The following is a 15,726-nucleotide window of genomic DNA, read 5'->3' as shown; positions in this document are numbered from 1 at the left end:
TGAACTGAACCCCCCCACCCCCAGATTCTGTTCTAGGATTTTTTTCTCTTCCCTCTATAAACTCTTAACTCTTGATACTGTTGTCAACTTCCATTAATTTAACTACCATCTCTTTGAAGACAATTCCCAGGTCTACATAACTACCTCTGGTCTCTTTTCTGAGTTTCTGTATCACTAATTTCCTGAGCTTCAGTCTTGCATCACCAATTTTGTATTGGACATTTTGAAGTGGATCTCCTAGATATATCTTAAACTCAAAATATTTCAAACTGAACTCATTATCTTTCCCCTTAAACTTCTGCCACCCTTCCAAACTTCTCTATTTTTATCAAATGCACCACTATCCTAACATCCTTTGAGGTTTATAACTTTAACATTATCTTGAACTCTTCATTCATATTTACCCCACCATATTGAATCAGTTTCTGAATACTTCCATTTCTTTCTTCATAACATCTAACCTTTTCTTTCATAGCTATCACCTTAGTTCAAGTCCTTATGGAATCCCATCTAAATTATTGTAGCAGATTCCTAATTTATCTCTATGCCTCAAATCTTTCTCCACTCCTTTCTGATCTGAGTACTGCTGCCAAAGTAATTTTCCTGGAGTGCAGATTTGACCATGTGACTCTGCCACTCAGGTAACTCAAGTGGCTTTCTTTTGCTTCTAGTATCTGATATATACTCATATACTTAACTTCTAAAATCACTCTACAACTCTACCTCAAATGATCTTTCCAGATTCATTGACCATTATTTCCCTTTTTGCGCCCTTTGATGTAAGCCAGTCTCGATCTGTCTCCTTGTTCCTCATACACAATACTGCACTTCTCACCATGCCTTTGAATTGAATTTCCCACATACCCGGAATGCCTATTTTCTTTACTTCTATGCTACCTTCCCAAGGCACAGGTCAAATGCTATTTTTTACATGAAGCTTTTACTGTTTCCCTCATCTACTAGTACCTTCTCCCCATATCACTAAGCATTTCAATATATATTTGCATTTATTTACTTTGCATTTATGCTCTGTGTGTGCATATGTGTTGTGCCCTTTGCCCTGTTAGAATATAAAGAATAAGGATTGCTTCATTCTTTGCACTTTTATCTCCAGCACATAGTGAGCACTTAACAAATACTTGTTGATTGATTGCTATCTGAATACCAATCTTCATAATATGAAATTATACATGTAGAAGTTAGGTTAAGTCTATACCTTATTATTCCTTATGAGATCCCAAATATTGTTTTCTTTTTATTTGTTCTCTTTCTTCTGAAAGCTACGTATAACAAAAATTCCAATTAAGTGAGATTTCTAATTCATATGGTTTTGGCTAATTAGGGATTACTAGAACTGAAAGAAAGCTTAAAGGCTGTTTAGCATTTGGTCTTTGAGTCAGGAGAACCCAAGTTCCAAAATACTACCTATGGGATTCTGAACAAGGCTCAGTTTCCTCTTCTCTATAATGGAGGCAATACTAAAACAAATTAAAGAGTTATTGTTAACATAAAATGAAATACATATGTAAATTTTTATATAGAGAGCATTTTGCAAAACTCAAAGCATAGATAAATATTTTATCATAATTATATTATTTTTTGGTTCATCTTTAATCCAAAGAACAATTTCTTTCTCTAATATCCATGATTGAACACATTGCATTCTGAGGAAGCTCATTACATTGTTGAATTTTTAACAAGCTTTTTCTTATAGTGAGTCTATCTACTTATAATTTCCATCCTTTGGTGCTAGTTCTTCCCCACAGAACAAGAGTTCTTCATGAACAGAGTTATTCCTTCTTCTCTGTGAAAGTCTGTAAAACATTTGAAGATAGATATCAATCATATCTCCTTTTAGTCTTCTTAAAACTAAGCATGCCCAGTTCCTTCAATCTTTCCATAATATTCTGGTTACTCTTCCCTGGGGAAACTCTGACCTATCAATGTACCTCTTAATATTTAACTCTTCAAATAGAACACAGTACTGCAGATTTGCAGATTCCAGAGGTATTATTCTTTGCCATGATCTGAGCATAAGAGGCATAGTGGATGGAACGCTAGACTTGAAGTTAGAAAGGCTGAGTTTCAAATTCTACCTTTGCTAATTATTAGTTTGTATGACCATTGGAAGCCTTTTTGTCTTTAAATCCCTGTCATTCTCTGTAAAATTAGGGTAAGAATAACAGTAGCATCATAGTTATTGTAATGTCCAAGTGAGATTTTATATATGTATTTTTTCAAGCTTTTAAGGTTCTATACAAATGTTAGTTATTTTTATTATCATTATTTCATGTGACTATAATTAAGTGCTTTGGAATTTCATACAAATTATTTTTATTCTCCTAACTCATTATCCTCACCAAGATGATATTACAGTTTTATTTTTTTATTATTGGTTGTGCCTATTTTTCAAATTAAGTATCTTTAGGAAATTTGTTATTGTAAGGCAGCAAATTTGAATACCTTTTAAGTCTAAAAATTATTATAGTTTGACTATTTTAAATACTGCTGATGCTGCATGAAATTAAAATCCATTGTTTGTAACCCTGTTTTGCAGAGATCTTTATTATTTATCTCAATTTAATATTCCTGGTGTGCTTTTTGTTCTGCTGTGAAAATACTTGTCCTGGGACTGGAACTTTTTATGTGTGAGGCTGACATGCTGTCATGTACCATAAAGGAATCTAGTTAAAGGTCAGAAGAAAACAGTAGTTTATTTTGGGACTTTCTTTTTATCATGATATAAATGAATTATAAACAGATTTTAATCTTACAGTTTTATTCACTTGGCATTAGCATAAGCTCTTTAGGCCATTTTTAAAGACTGCCCTTCAGTTCTAATATGTACTTACATCATCCCTTTGGATTTAAGAAAAAAAAAATAACCCAGTTTGTTAGGGTACCAACTATAAGCAATTTTTTAAAAAAAGCTAAGTGGAAGCATTTGGAGAAAAATTATTCCAAATGGGTTATTTGCAACTTAAATTGATATGTGCATATAAACACAGTCTACATGTGGATAAAAATAGACAAGTAGGTAAGTCAGATCAATTTTAGGGCTTGAAGGAACTTTAGATGCTACTCAATATAACTTTTGTTTCATAGAGCATTTAGTCAACTAACATTTCTTACTCGCCTACAATAGGACAGGCACTTTGTTAAGTACTGGGGATATAAAGCAAAGGGGGGACAAGTCCCAGTTCTCAAGGGGTTCACAGTCTGATGGAGAAAACAATATGCAAACAACCATACAAAGTATATATGCAGGATAAATTGGAGATAATTTCAGAGTAAACACACTAAGATTAAGGAGGACTGGGAAAAGCTTTCTGCAGAAGACTTGAAAGAAGCCAGGGAATGTGGGAGGAAAAAGGAGGAGGGAGAGCATTTCAGGCATGGGGGAGAACCAGTGACAATTCTCTGAATGAGTAAAGGCACTATTATGTGTGAAGAATAACAGGGAAGGGTAGTGGTGGTGATGGTGGTGGTAATGATGGACTTTGAAAGTCAAACAGGATTCTATATTCAATCAGAGTTAATATGAGGCCATTGAAAGTTTATTGAATTCCAGTTCTATAGTAGTGACATGATCACTAGGGGTGTGGGGTGACATGGGCAGACCTGGGCTTTAGGAAGATCAATTTGACAGCTAAGTGAAATATAATAGACCACCAACCAACAGTCTTTTGCAATAATCTAAGCACAAAGTGATAAGGGTGTACTCCAGGGCAGTGGCAGTGGCAAAGAGAGAAGGGGACATATACAGGAGATGTTACAAAGGTAGAATAGCAATGGTTAATATGTATCATTTTAATAATCTAATTACTATCCTACTGAAAATATTTTGGAAGAATATTATTCCATAATATTAGGTTTTTATCTTTAACTTCTGTATGTCAGATGATACCAATACCTCTATGTCTTCATGACACCCAGATAGTCACAGAATTGCAGATTTGGAAGGGGTCTCTATCATCATTTATCAATAAACATTTACCAAGAGCCTACTATGCACAAGTCACTGTGCTGGTAGTAGGATACAAATGTACCAAAACCAAAAGCCCCTGCCATCAAGGATCTCCTGTTCTATTGTTTGGCATTGTCTTGACTAAACATCAGATGACGGATGGATTTGTGCTTTAAATGGTATCGTTTTGTTTAGTACTGAGGAAACCTGAAAAAATTAAAGTGTGAAAAAAGAATCATATCTTAAAGTCTGGAGCATTTAGTTGGAATTCTTTTTTCTTGTTGATCTTCTTTTTTAATTCATTGTGCTTTGCTACCTTAGTCTAAAGAATCTCTTACTTACAGGTGATGCACTTCTTACTGTGAAAATTAGGCATCTTGTAATTTGCTCCTCAGAGAATTTCCATGACCTATAGTATCTCTCTTTTACTCTGCATGAAATTTTTATCATCACAGCGGATTTTTATTTTTGGGAAAAGAAAGAAATAGAGATGAGAGACATAGCAACATTTTCTGCAGGAAGATGGTTTTATCGGTAATGTGGACTATTCTGTAGCAGCATTTTCATTGTCTTTATTATTATCACTATCATTTAGTATACTAAATGTTCAGGGGAAAAGGTTTCTAACTTTTTTATATCACGGATCTCTGTGGCAGTTTGCTGAAACCTAGCTCTTTTCAGAATGTTTTAAATCCCTAAATTAAAATACATTGGGGGAGGGGAGCAGCTGGGTAGCTCAGTGGATTGAGAGCCAGGCCTAGAGACTGGAGGTCTTAGGTTCAAATCTGACCTCAGACACTTCCCAGCTGTGTGACCCTGGGCAAGTCACTTAACCCCATTGCCTAGCCCTTTCCACTCTTCTGCCTTGGAACCAATACATAGTATTGATTCCATGATGGGAAGGTAAGGGTTTTTATTACAAAAAAATACATTGGATTACAAAGGAAATGAATTATATTAAAATAGTTGTAAAAAAACATTTATAAAATATGGAAAAAACCCAATTCACAGACTTCTCAAAATATATCTACAGATTTCTTGGAGGTCAATGGACCCCTGATTAAGATTAAGATTAATCACTCAACAAGAGGGTAATAGGTGCTCCACGGGGCCTAGAGCATAGTCAGCACTTAATAAGTGCTAGTGTGAGTTAAAAATGAATGAGTATTCCAAGTATTTAAATTTATAGGATTTAATAACAACAATGTGAGAGAGAAAGGGGTTCCTTTGGCTGAGTGAGCAGAGCACAGAGCCAGAGACCTACACCTGCTGAGCTCAAGTTAAAACAAAAACCTGAAAGCCCCACAGCATGGGTTTCATCAAAATTTATAAACAAAACCACACATGGGCACAACACAAGGATACAAGACAAGGGGACCCCTGGGAAGAATAAAGAATGCTGGGAAATGAAGTTCCCCTGGCACAATATTTTTTAAAAGACACACTAATTAACTGATTGATTGAGAGAATAACTGGATTAAATAGGCCAGTGATGGCAAACCTTTTAGAGACAGAGTGCCAAGTGCTGTCCCCACCCCTAGCTGAATGTTGTTCTCTTCCTCTCCTCCCCTTCCACCAAGTGCTAAGTAGACCTTGCCTCTCCACCCCCCTTGCCCCACACAGGGGAGGTAGAAAGCACTTCCATTGGACTGCTGGGTGAAGTGGTGGAGGATGTGAAAAAATGTCATCAGGCACATTGCAGTGGAGAGTTGTAAGGTAGCAGCTCTACTTGAGACCCTCTGCTTTTCTATTTACCAAAGCAGAGGGGGGAAGGGAGACAGGGTAGCCAAGTGCCCACAGAGACCACTCTGTGTGCCACTTTTGTTTTGCCATCACTGATATAGGCTCTTCAGGTATTAATCTCCCAGGAAATGGATGATTTTTATATCAACCCAAATGAGTAAATCCTAGTACTCTTGAGGTCTTCAAATTACTGGGATACATTTTTAGAAAATATATATTTAAATATATAGACTTTTAGCTTTGAATTCATTGAGAAAATACTCTTAATTTTTAGAATAACTATTAAATTTATTTGAATAGTAGTGCAAGGTGTAGCTGTAATAATCTAAGGCTTAGGGGATAAAAATTATATTGGCTTTGGGAGCAGCTAGGTAGCTCAGAGGATTGAGAACCAGCCCTAGAGATAGAAAACCCTGGGTACAAATCTGGCTTCAGATACTTTCTAGCTGTGTGACCCTAGGCAAGTGACTTAAGCCTCATTGCTTAGTCCTTATTGCTCTTCTACCTGGGAACCAATACTTAGATGGAAGATAAGGGTTTAAAAGGAAAAACACACACACACAACTATATTGGCTTTTAAATTCCATTATTAGAAATATTTTCTATATGAAGTTGACTGATAGGATTTAAGAGATGTATTTTAAAAATAATTTTATGGTTCACTGAGTGATTAACATTCTGGGTCTGTCAGAATTGTCCATGTTTACAAATTTAATTTTCAAATGAAGCTATATATACTGATGCCATGAATGAGTTGAGTACTATTTCCTAATTATATTTATTCTCCTTTACTTTCCTAGGAAGCAACAAGACAATCATGTATATTAAAACTCTAAAATATGCAGGTAAGAATTTTAATTATTAAAAAAATGAATCTTTGTCCCACATTTAGTTTCTTATGATATTTATAACCTTACAAGTCTATGGGTAAATATTCTCAGGTTCTCTTTTCTTTTGTTCTGGGAAAACTAGTCTCCTTCCTTTAAAATTTTTTTTTTAATTCTCCTGGCCCAAAACATTGCTCTGAAGCGCCATGCATGTATGTATGTATTGCTATAAATATGTATATGCTTGTGTATCAATCAATTGATCAATAAGGTATTTATTCAACTACTATTATAACATCTATTTTGTATTAGGAACTGTGTTGGACAATGGGAACACAATAAAAAAGAGACAGCTCAAAAAAGTTACATCTTTGTTGGGGAGAGTACAATATATTCAAATATAGTTAAATTCAAGATATATATATATATACACATATATATATATATATACACACATATATATAATTTAAAGGGGGTTTGGGCTGGGGAAATTAACAATCTGATCAGTCAGGAAGGGAAATTGCAGTTCTAAGAGTCAGAGGTTAAGGAAAGAAAGCATTCCAGGCATAGGGGCAACCTTTATAAAGGAATGGAGATGGTAGAAGTCATGTTGTGTACTGGGAAGAACAAGTAGAATACTTAGGCTTGGCCATAGAGCACTAAAATGTAGCAAAAGTGTAGTCAGCCTGGAAAGACTGTAGCAAGGTTGTGAAGGATTTCAAATGAAGGATTTTGTATTTTTTCTGAGTGCAGACCTGTGCTTTGGGAATATCAATTTGGGAGTTGTATGGTTTGGAGAGACAGACTCAAAGTAACAAGACTAATTTGGATGTTAGGTGATGAGGGGCTCAACTGGAATTAATATCATGAGAACAGAAAGAAAGGGATGGATTGTGAGAGAATTTGAGAAAGTAGGATAGAAATGAGCAAATTAATAAACGTTTATCAACTGACTAATTGCATATGGGGAAAACCAAAAGATGACTCTTCGGTTGCAGATCTTGAAAGCTGAAAGGATAGTTTCCCTTTGGCCAATATAGGGAAATTCTGAGAAGGGGTTAGTTTGGGTGAAGGACAATGAGTTTTGTTTTGAATATAATGAATTTGAAATGCCAGTAGGACATATGGGTACAAATAGCTAGCAGGAAACTGAAAATAGAAGATTAGAGCTTAGGCAAGAAATCAGGAGTAGGCATGTAAGTATGAATCATGTGCATACAGGTGACAATTGTACCCATAAGAACTGCTGAAATTACCAAGAGAATATAGAAAATGTAAGAGAACCAAGGACAGGGCCCTAGGTTATATATCCCCCCCATAGAAGTGGGGCATTAATAAATATCCTGCAAAAGAGATTGAGGACAGGTAAAAAGAAAATGCACCTGAACACCAGAATGAAAACTTCAAAGGATGTGAACAGAAGTATCAAAAATTGCAGATATCAAGAAGGAAGAATAAAGAAATCACTGATGACCTTGTAGTTGGAAGTTTCATTTAAGTTGTATGGACAGAAAACCAGGTTGAAAGGAGTTAAGAAGTGATAGAGGAACAAAAAAGTGGAGACAATGAAGGTAGACAGTTTTTGTTGTTTTCTAGGCTTTTAATTATGAAAAGAAAAAGAGTATGTGGGTATGTAAGGACAAAGTGAAGGTATTTTAAAGACAGAAGGAATCTGGGCATGCTTGTAGGCAGCAGAGAAAGTATCAATGTATCAGGAGAGGTTAAATATAAGGAGATGGTCAAGCTCCCAAAAAAGAAAAAAGAGGATGTGTAGGTTTATGTGTGTGTGTGTGTGTGTGTGTAAATATAAGTATATTCATTTGTATATATGTATATACATATGTGGATATTTATGGGTAACAAGAGGTGATTTGCACTAAACATATAAAGTCCTAAAATCTGTTTAGAAACCATGTATTAATACATATCTTGAGTCAGGTTGAGTCACATTTTTTAAATTTAAAAATTTCTTATAAAATTAATATCATCCAAAGTTTTTATCTAGACCATTTGCTTCTCAAAATAAAGGCAGCATTTAAAAAGTGTGAACATGAATGAAGCTAGATTTATTAATTCAAGTTAAATTTTAACTTCAACTATGCTTTTTCAGTATGGACTAGACCTGTAATTTCACTGATAGGGGGAATTCCTCTTTAAGGGACCTCCCTCTCTGAAAGGGGAAGGGAAAGGAATAATCATTGAGCACATACTGTGCGCTATGCACTGTGTTAAGCATTTTACAAATATATAATTTGACATTCCTAACAACCCTGGGAGGTAGATGCTATTCTGATTCCCATTTTTACAGTTGAGGACACTAAGGTAGAAGTCAAATGACTTGCCCAGGGTCACACAACCAGTAAGTGAATACAGGCAGATTTTAACTCTTATCTTCCAGGCTCTAAGCTCACTATTTTATCCTCTGTACCACCTAGTTGCCTTTATGAATGAAAATCCAAACCTTTCCTGCAATTTATTGTTTTAGAGGATTGGCTAGAGCTCTGAGAGAAGAAATTACTGGTCCAGGGTCATATAAACAGTATGTGTTACAGTTGAACCCAGGTCTTTCTGGTTCTAGGGTTAGCTTTTTAAACCACCATACCATGGCTGCCTCTCATATTCTAATATTAAAATTAAATATTATGAATGTAACAACAATCATAGAATCAAGACATTTGAGAAAAGATGATCTTTAACTATTTTTTATCAGGTGAATAAGATAATTTGTTTTATCCTTTCTAGTTAAAAACTGGTAATTTGGAAGTTGCTTTACTTTATTATAGATAGTTGCTTATCATGCCAATTGCTTTGTTTTTTCCCTCTCTTCTTTCAGGTTATTGCATCTTAGTGAGAATAGCAACTGAAACTTCACTCTAGATGACCAGCAAGAATCCTGCTGGATTAGTTCTTCACCCCAGTATTTCTTCACAGTAGAAAATACCCCAGCTCCATTAGTACACTTTGCAGATTCACCCAGCTTGCTGATGGAATTTCTTTCAATGGACAGGACTGTCTTATTGCATGATCCCAGAGACATTGCCATCTAATGCCTATAGATTACTGTGTAGAAGGCTCCAAAGAGAAAGAGACACCAGTAAATTTTCAGAGACCCTGGAAAAATGGGGGTAACAAAGATTTAAAAAGCACAGCTTTGGACACACTCCATGTGTGTGCACAGCTTTCAAGTGAACTAGCACTTAAGACCGTGTGTAACAAAATGGACTCTGGGGACACAGCTATAGGGCAAAAAGTTACCTCAAGGTCTGGAGAATCTGCTAACGTACCGAGTAGATGGAGACAAGAACAATCAGCTGTTATTAAAATGAGCACTTTTGGCAATCAAGAAGGACAGAGGCAACCACAAATAGATCCTGAGCAAATCGGAAACACAGCATCAGCACAACTTTTTGGTTCTGGGAAACTGGCATCATCTACTGAAGCTGCTCATCAGGCTGTAGAGAAGCCGTATCTGCCACACCGCCCAAGTCCTTTCTCATGCCAACACTCACTTTCTTTTCCTCAACATTCGTTGCCACAGGGGTTCATGCACAGTGGTACCAAGCAGCACCAGAGCCTGGAAGGCCATCATCCATGGCAGTTTCCTGGACACATGCAATCAATTTCCTCTGAGGACTTATTTCCTTTTCCTATCCATGGCCACAGTGGAGGTTTTGCCAGAAAAAAGATTCCCAGCCTGAACCCTGCTTATAGCCAATACGCACAGAAAAGCTTAGAACAATCAGATGATGCTCATAAGAAAGAACACAAACCTAAAAAGCCTGGCAAGTACATTTGCCCCTACTGTAGCAGGGCTTGTGCCAAACCAAGTGTATTGAAAAAACACATTAGGTCCCACACTGGTGAACGGCCATACCCTTGTGTACCTTGTGGTTTCTCTTTTAAGACGAAGAGCAATTTATACAAGCACAGGAAATCACATGCCCATGCAATTAAGGCAGGATTAGTCCCTTTCACAGAGTCAGCCGTGTCTAAATTGGATCTAGAGGCCAGTTTTATTGATGTAGAAGCAGAAATACATTCTGATGGTGAACAGAGCACAGATACTGATGAGGAAAGCTCATTATTCGTGGACCGGCCTGGTAACCTGAGTCCGGGACCATCCATCCCATTGGATATTGCCAGCAGAAGTGGCTATCATGGGTCTTTGGAAGAACCTTTGGGAGGCCCAATGAAGGTGCCCATTTTGATTATTCCCAAAAGTGGGATTCCATTACCTAGTGAAAGCACCCAGTATATTGGTTCTGATGCACTACCAACTCCATCCTTAAGTACTAAAGCGGATGACTCTCATACTGTTAAACAGAAACTTGCACTAAGACTTTCTGAGAAAAAAGGACAAGATTCTGAGCCATCTCTAAATCTCTTGAGCCCTCATAGCAAAGGAAGCACTGATTCTGGTTACTTTTCCCGCTCAGAAAGTGCAGAACAGCAGATAAGCCCTCCAAACACAAATGCCAAGTCTTACGAAGAAATCATCTTTGGAAAGTACTGTCGAATTAGTCCAAGAAATGCACTTAGTGTTGCAACATCTAGTCAGGAGCGCACCATGATGGGTAGAAAGAGTATAATGGAACCATTACCTCATGTAAACACAAGGTTAGATATCACAATGGTTGAAGATCCCACTTCACAGATGATCTCAAGCGAAGGAGATATAATGAAATCTAGTCAACCAAGTCTTCTGAAATCTACCAAATTCAACACTGAGCCCCGACAATCCCAAACTATCACAGGATCTATCAAAAATGAAGGAAAAATTTATCCAACAAGTCACCAAGGTAGCACCCCAGTTCTCTTAGAAGCACCCACAGATTCTTCACCACTTATTAGAAGTAACTCTATGCCAACTTCTTCAGCAACTAATTTAAGTATCCCTCCATCTTTGAGAGGGAGCCACTCATTTGATGAAAGAATGACTGGTTCAGATGATGTATTTTATCCAGGAACTGTGGGAATAACCCCACAGCGTATGTTAAGAAGACAAGCTGCATTTGAGTTGCCTTCAGTACAAGAGGGGCATATAGACACAGAACATCATGGCAGAATAGGAAAAACTATTAGTGTTGCTTCTAATAGAATGATAGGGGAAACAGGCCTATCCCTGAAGGAAAAGAAACTGATGGCTGGTGATAGGATTGGTTATGACTACGATGTATGTCGGAAGTCCTATAGGAAATGGGAAGAATCAGAAGTAACCAAGCAGAGTTTCAGGGATATTGCATGCTTAAGTGGCTTAAAACATGGAGAATATTTTATGGATCCCTCAGTGCCATCACAGGTAGTACCAACCATGTTTGGAGTCACATGTGAAACCAGAAAACGCAGGAAAGAAAAGAGTGTGGGAGATGAAGAGGACACCCCAATGATCTGTGGAAGCATCCCTGGCACTCCAGTGGGCATGATAACTTCAGATTTTGATCCCAAATTGCAGATGCAGGAAGGGATAAGAAGTGGATTCACCATCTCTGGTCATGATACCCCTTCCCATGGTCATTCTGAGCGTTTTGAACCATGTAGACCTCCACTGCAGTCTGGAGCCTCATCAGAAGAATCATCCTTAACAGCAGACACTGAAAAGATGGCAGACCCTACAAATAGGAAACCTCCCGGAAATGTGATTTCTGTAATTCAGCACACAAACTCACTGAGCAGACCAAATTCATTTGAAAGGACTGAATCTACAGATCTGGTGGCTAGCCAGCAGGATAAAACCTATTCATCTTCTGAGACTTGCGAGAGTGAGATTTCAGAAGCCCCTGTGAGTCCAGAGGGTGTCCAACAGGGAGATAGCACTGAGACAAGGGGGAAACCACCCTCATCCCAACAACAGCATCATCAGCAATCCTATCACATGCAGCCCAGGTTGGTTCGCCAGCACAACATCCAAGTTCCTGAGATAAGGGTTACTGAAGAGCCCGATAAACCAGAAAAAGAGAAAGAGGTACAGAGTAAAGAACCAGAGAAGCCACCTGAAGAATTCCAATGGCCCCAGAGAAGTGAAACTCTTTCACAGCTCCCTGCTGAAAAACTACCACCAAAAAAGAAACGTTTACGTCTTGCCGACATGGAGCATTCTTCTGGAGAATCTAGCTTTGAATCCACAGGAACAAGCCTCTCTCGTAGTCCAAGCCAAGAAAGTAACTTGTCCCATAGTTCCAGTTTTTCAATGTCTTTTGAAAGAGAAGAATCCCTTAAGCTTGTGGCACCTCCCAAACAAGATGAGTTTGGGAAGCAATCAGAGTTTTTGACGGTTCCAGGTGGTTCCTACTCACTTTCTGTCCCTGGACATCACCACCAGAAGGAGATGAGGCGCTGCTCATCAGAACAAATGCCTTGTCCTCATCCAGCTGAAGTTCCAGAGATTCGGAGTAAATCTTTTGATTATGGGAATCTGTCTCATGCTGCTGTGGCAGGTACGACCCCTGCCACATTATCCCCATCACGAGAGAGGAAGAAATGCTTCCTGGTGAGGCAGGCTTCTTTCAGTGGCTTCCCAGAAATCAGTCCAGCTGAACCAGGCATGGAACAGGGTATAAAGCAGGAACAGATGGAGCACATGCAGGCTGGTCTCAGATCTGCATGGCATCATTCGTCTTCTGGGCTTCTGCCTATTCTGGCAGAGGACTCTGGGAATCAGCTTGGGGCAGGTTCAGCCCACCTAGCCCAGCAGTCAGTCATGCATATGGACAGTCAGGAAACTTTGAGAACTTCCTTAATCCCTCCAGCACCTTACATCTCAAGCAAACACCCACCAGAACAGCCACACTTATTTGCACATCAAGAAAACATCCCATTTTCCCCAATTCACAATTCCTTGTTTCAATTCCAGTATCCTACTGTCTGTATGGTTCATTTACCAACTCATCAGCCTCTCTGGTGGCAGACATGTACTGAACCTTTGCAGAGGCATTTTCAGCCTCCCTTTGCGCTACAGAAAAGTTATGGCAAATCCCCTTTCCAGCCAGAAATTCATACCAGTTATCACTTGGAGCATGCCACTGACCACCTTGGGAAGAAGCCAGATGATTATGCACACACAAAAGAACAATCTTACCTGCATTATTCAGGAATGTCAGGAGAACCCTCAAAGAATGCTCTTGCAAAGTTTCAGTCAGACCATAGTATCAAGTCAGCTGATATGTCTTCTGAACAGCATCTCCAGGCTGACTTTGACTCCCCAAACTCTGGACCTGTGCAGTCATTACCTGGAACAGTGGTTCCTGTCAGAATTCAGACCCATGTACCATCATATGGCAGTGTCATGTACACCAGCATTTCTCAGATACTTGGGCAGAATAGTCCAGCAATTGTCATCTGCAAAGTGGATGAGACTATGACTCAAAGAACATTAGTCACCAATGCTGCCATGCAGGGCATTGGATTTAACATAGCCCAGATGTTAGGGCAACATGCAGGCTTAGAAAAATATCCTCTTTGGAAAGTACCTCAGACCTTACCACTTGGTTTAGAGTCCTCCATCCCATTGTGCTTGGCTTCCAGCTCTGACACTGCCTCTACTCTTGGTGGTAGCAAACGGATGCTTTCTCCTGCTAGTAGCTTGGAACTTTTTATGGAAACAAAACAGCAGAAAAGAGTTAAGGAAGAGAAAATGTATGGTCAAATTGTTGAGGAGCTGAGTGCTGTGGAACTAACCAACTCCGATATCAAAAAGGATTTCCCCCGCTCACAGAAGCCTCAGTTAGTCCGACAAGGCTGTGCATCTGAGCCAAAAGATGGTTTGCAATCTGGGTCATCCTCTTTATCCTCACTGTCACCTTCCTCATCTCAAGATTATCCATCTTCCAGTATGCCATCCAGCGAGCCACTCCCACTCAGCAGGGAAAAACTTTCTAGCTTTAATGCAACACCACCAGAGCAGAAATCCAGTGGCCCTTCTGAAGGCAAAGAATCATCAGATGAATTAGATATTGATGAGACAGCATCTGACATGAGCATGAGCCCACAGAGGTCATCCTTACCACCAGGGGAGATTCAGATGGAAGAACAAGGGAAGCCGCAGAAATACCCTGTTGGTATGTTGGTCCAGATGGCATCTAGTCCGAGTGGGAAAATGGGAAATTCAACTATACTTTTAACAGATGTGGCAGATTTCCAGCAGATTCTTCAGTTCCCTAGTCTGCGCACGACGACTACTGTGAGTTGGTGCTTCTTAAATTATACAAAACCTAGTTACGTGCAACAAGCCACCTTCAAGTCCTCTGTTTATGCTTCATGGTGCATTAGTTCATGTAATCCGAACCCATCAGGATTGAATACCAAGACTACTTTAGCACTTCTGAGGTCCAAGCAAAAAATTACCACTGAAATTTATACTCTGGCTGCTATGCATAGACGGGGAACCGGCAAACTCACCTCATCAAGTGCTTGGAAACAGTTCACTCAGGTAAAGAATTTCATTTTAGAAAGTATTAGAAATTGGATATTGTTAAGCAGACTAAATAACAAAACAGCAAATAATGTTAAAAACAAACAAACCAAAAACCGCAAGTAGAATAAGGATCAGAGATCAGAGTTATTATTCCTAGCAGAGTCATTACATTAGGCAATTGTCAGTATGGTGGGATCCAGGAAAGACTCCAAGATAGCTCATACTCTTATGTGATATAGTGTCTGAAATTTCACATTAGATAGTCATTCTTTTGGTTTCCCTCCCTTTTCTTTTTTGAACTGAGGTATTAATAACTTATTACATTTCCTTTTGAATGCAAAGCCACTGACTTTTCGAGAATTAGGTGATGGAGAGGTTAACAATTTTTAAAGGAGAGTTGAGGGGCTTTCAAAAGAAAACTGTGTCATTTAAATCAAAGACTTAGACCTGGAACAGACTTTACCTGTGAGCTAATCCCATCCCCTCATTGTATAGATGAGGAAGCTGAAGACTGTAAAGGTTAAGTGATTTACCCAAGGTCACACAAGTAATAAGTGACAGAAGCAAGATTGGAAGCCATGACCTCTGGCTTTGAAGTCAGTGTTCTTTCCATTATACCCTATTTCTTTCCTGCCTTTATAGCTTTTCATAGGTCTCTTAATTCTCAGGAACAATAATTTATTTTTTATTTTATTAACATTTGATATACATTCTTTCAATCATATTGTATACATTAAATTAAATGTCTACAATATTTTCAATGCCTTCTTATATATTTC

The 15,726-nt window shown here is 38.4% G+C and overlaps 1 protein-coding gene across 1 annotated transcript in view; it reads left to right on the top strand.

The window, feature by feature from the left end:
• The window catches only part of HIVEP2 (HIVEP zinc finger 2), a 305,027-nt gene that overhangs the window by 176,598 nt on the left and 112,703 nt on the right, over nt 1–15,726 (top strand). The window contains exons 5-6 of the mRNA XM_056814745.1: nt 6,511–6,555; nt 9,371–14,962. Of these exons, the coding sequence (XP_056670723.1) occupies nt 9,584–14,962 (5,379 nt within the window). The 5' untranslated portion in view covers nt 6,511–6,555; nt 9,371–9,583. The remainder of the gene's footprint in view (nt 1–6,510; nt 6,556–9,370; nt 14,963–15,726) is intronic.

The sequence above is a fragment of the Monodelphis domestica genome, chromosome 2 (genome assembly GCF_027887165.1).
Source record: "Monodelphis domestica isolate mMonDom1 chromosome 2, mMonDom1.pri, whole genome shotgun sequence".
Lineage (NCBI taxonomy): Eukaryota > Metazoa > Chordata > Mammalia > Didelphimorphia > Didelphidae > Monodelphis > Monodelphis domestica.
Note: the sequence above shows the minus strand (reverse complement) of the source record. Positions and strands in the feature narration are given on the sequence as shown.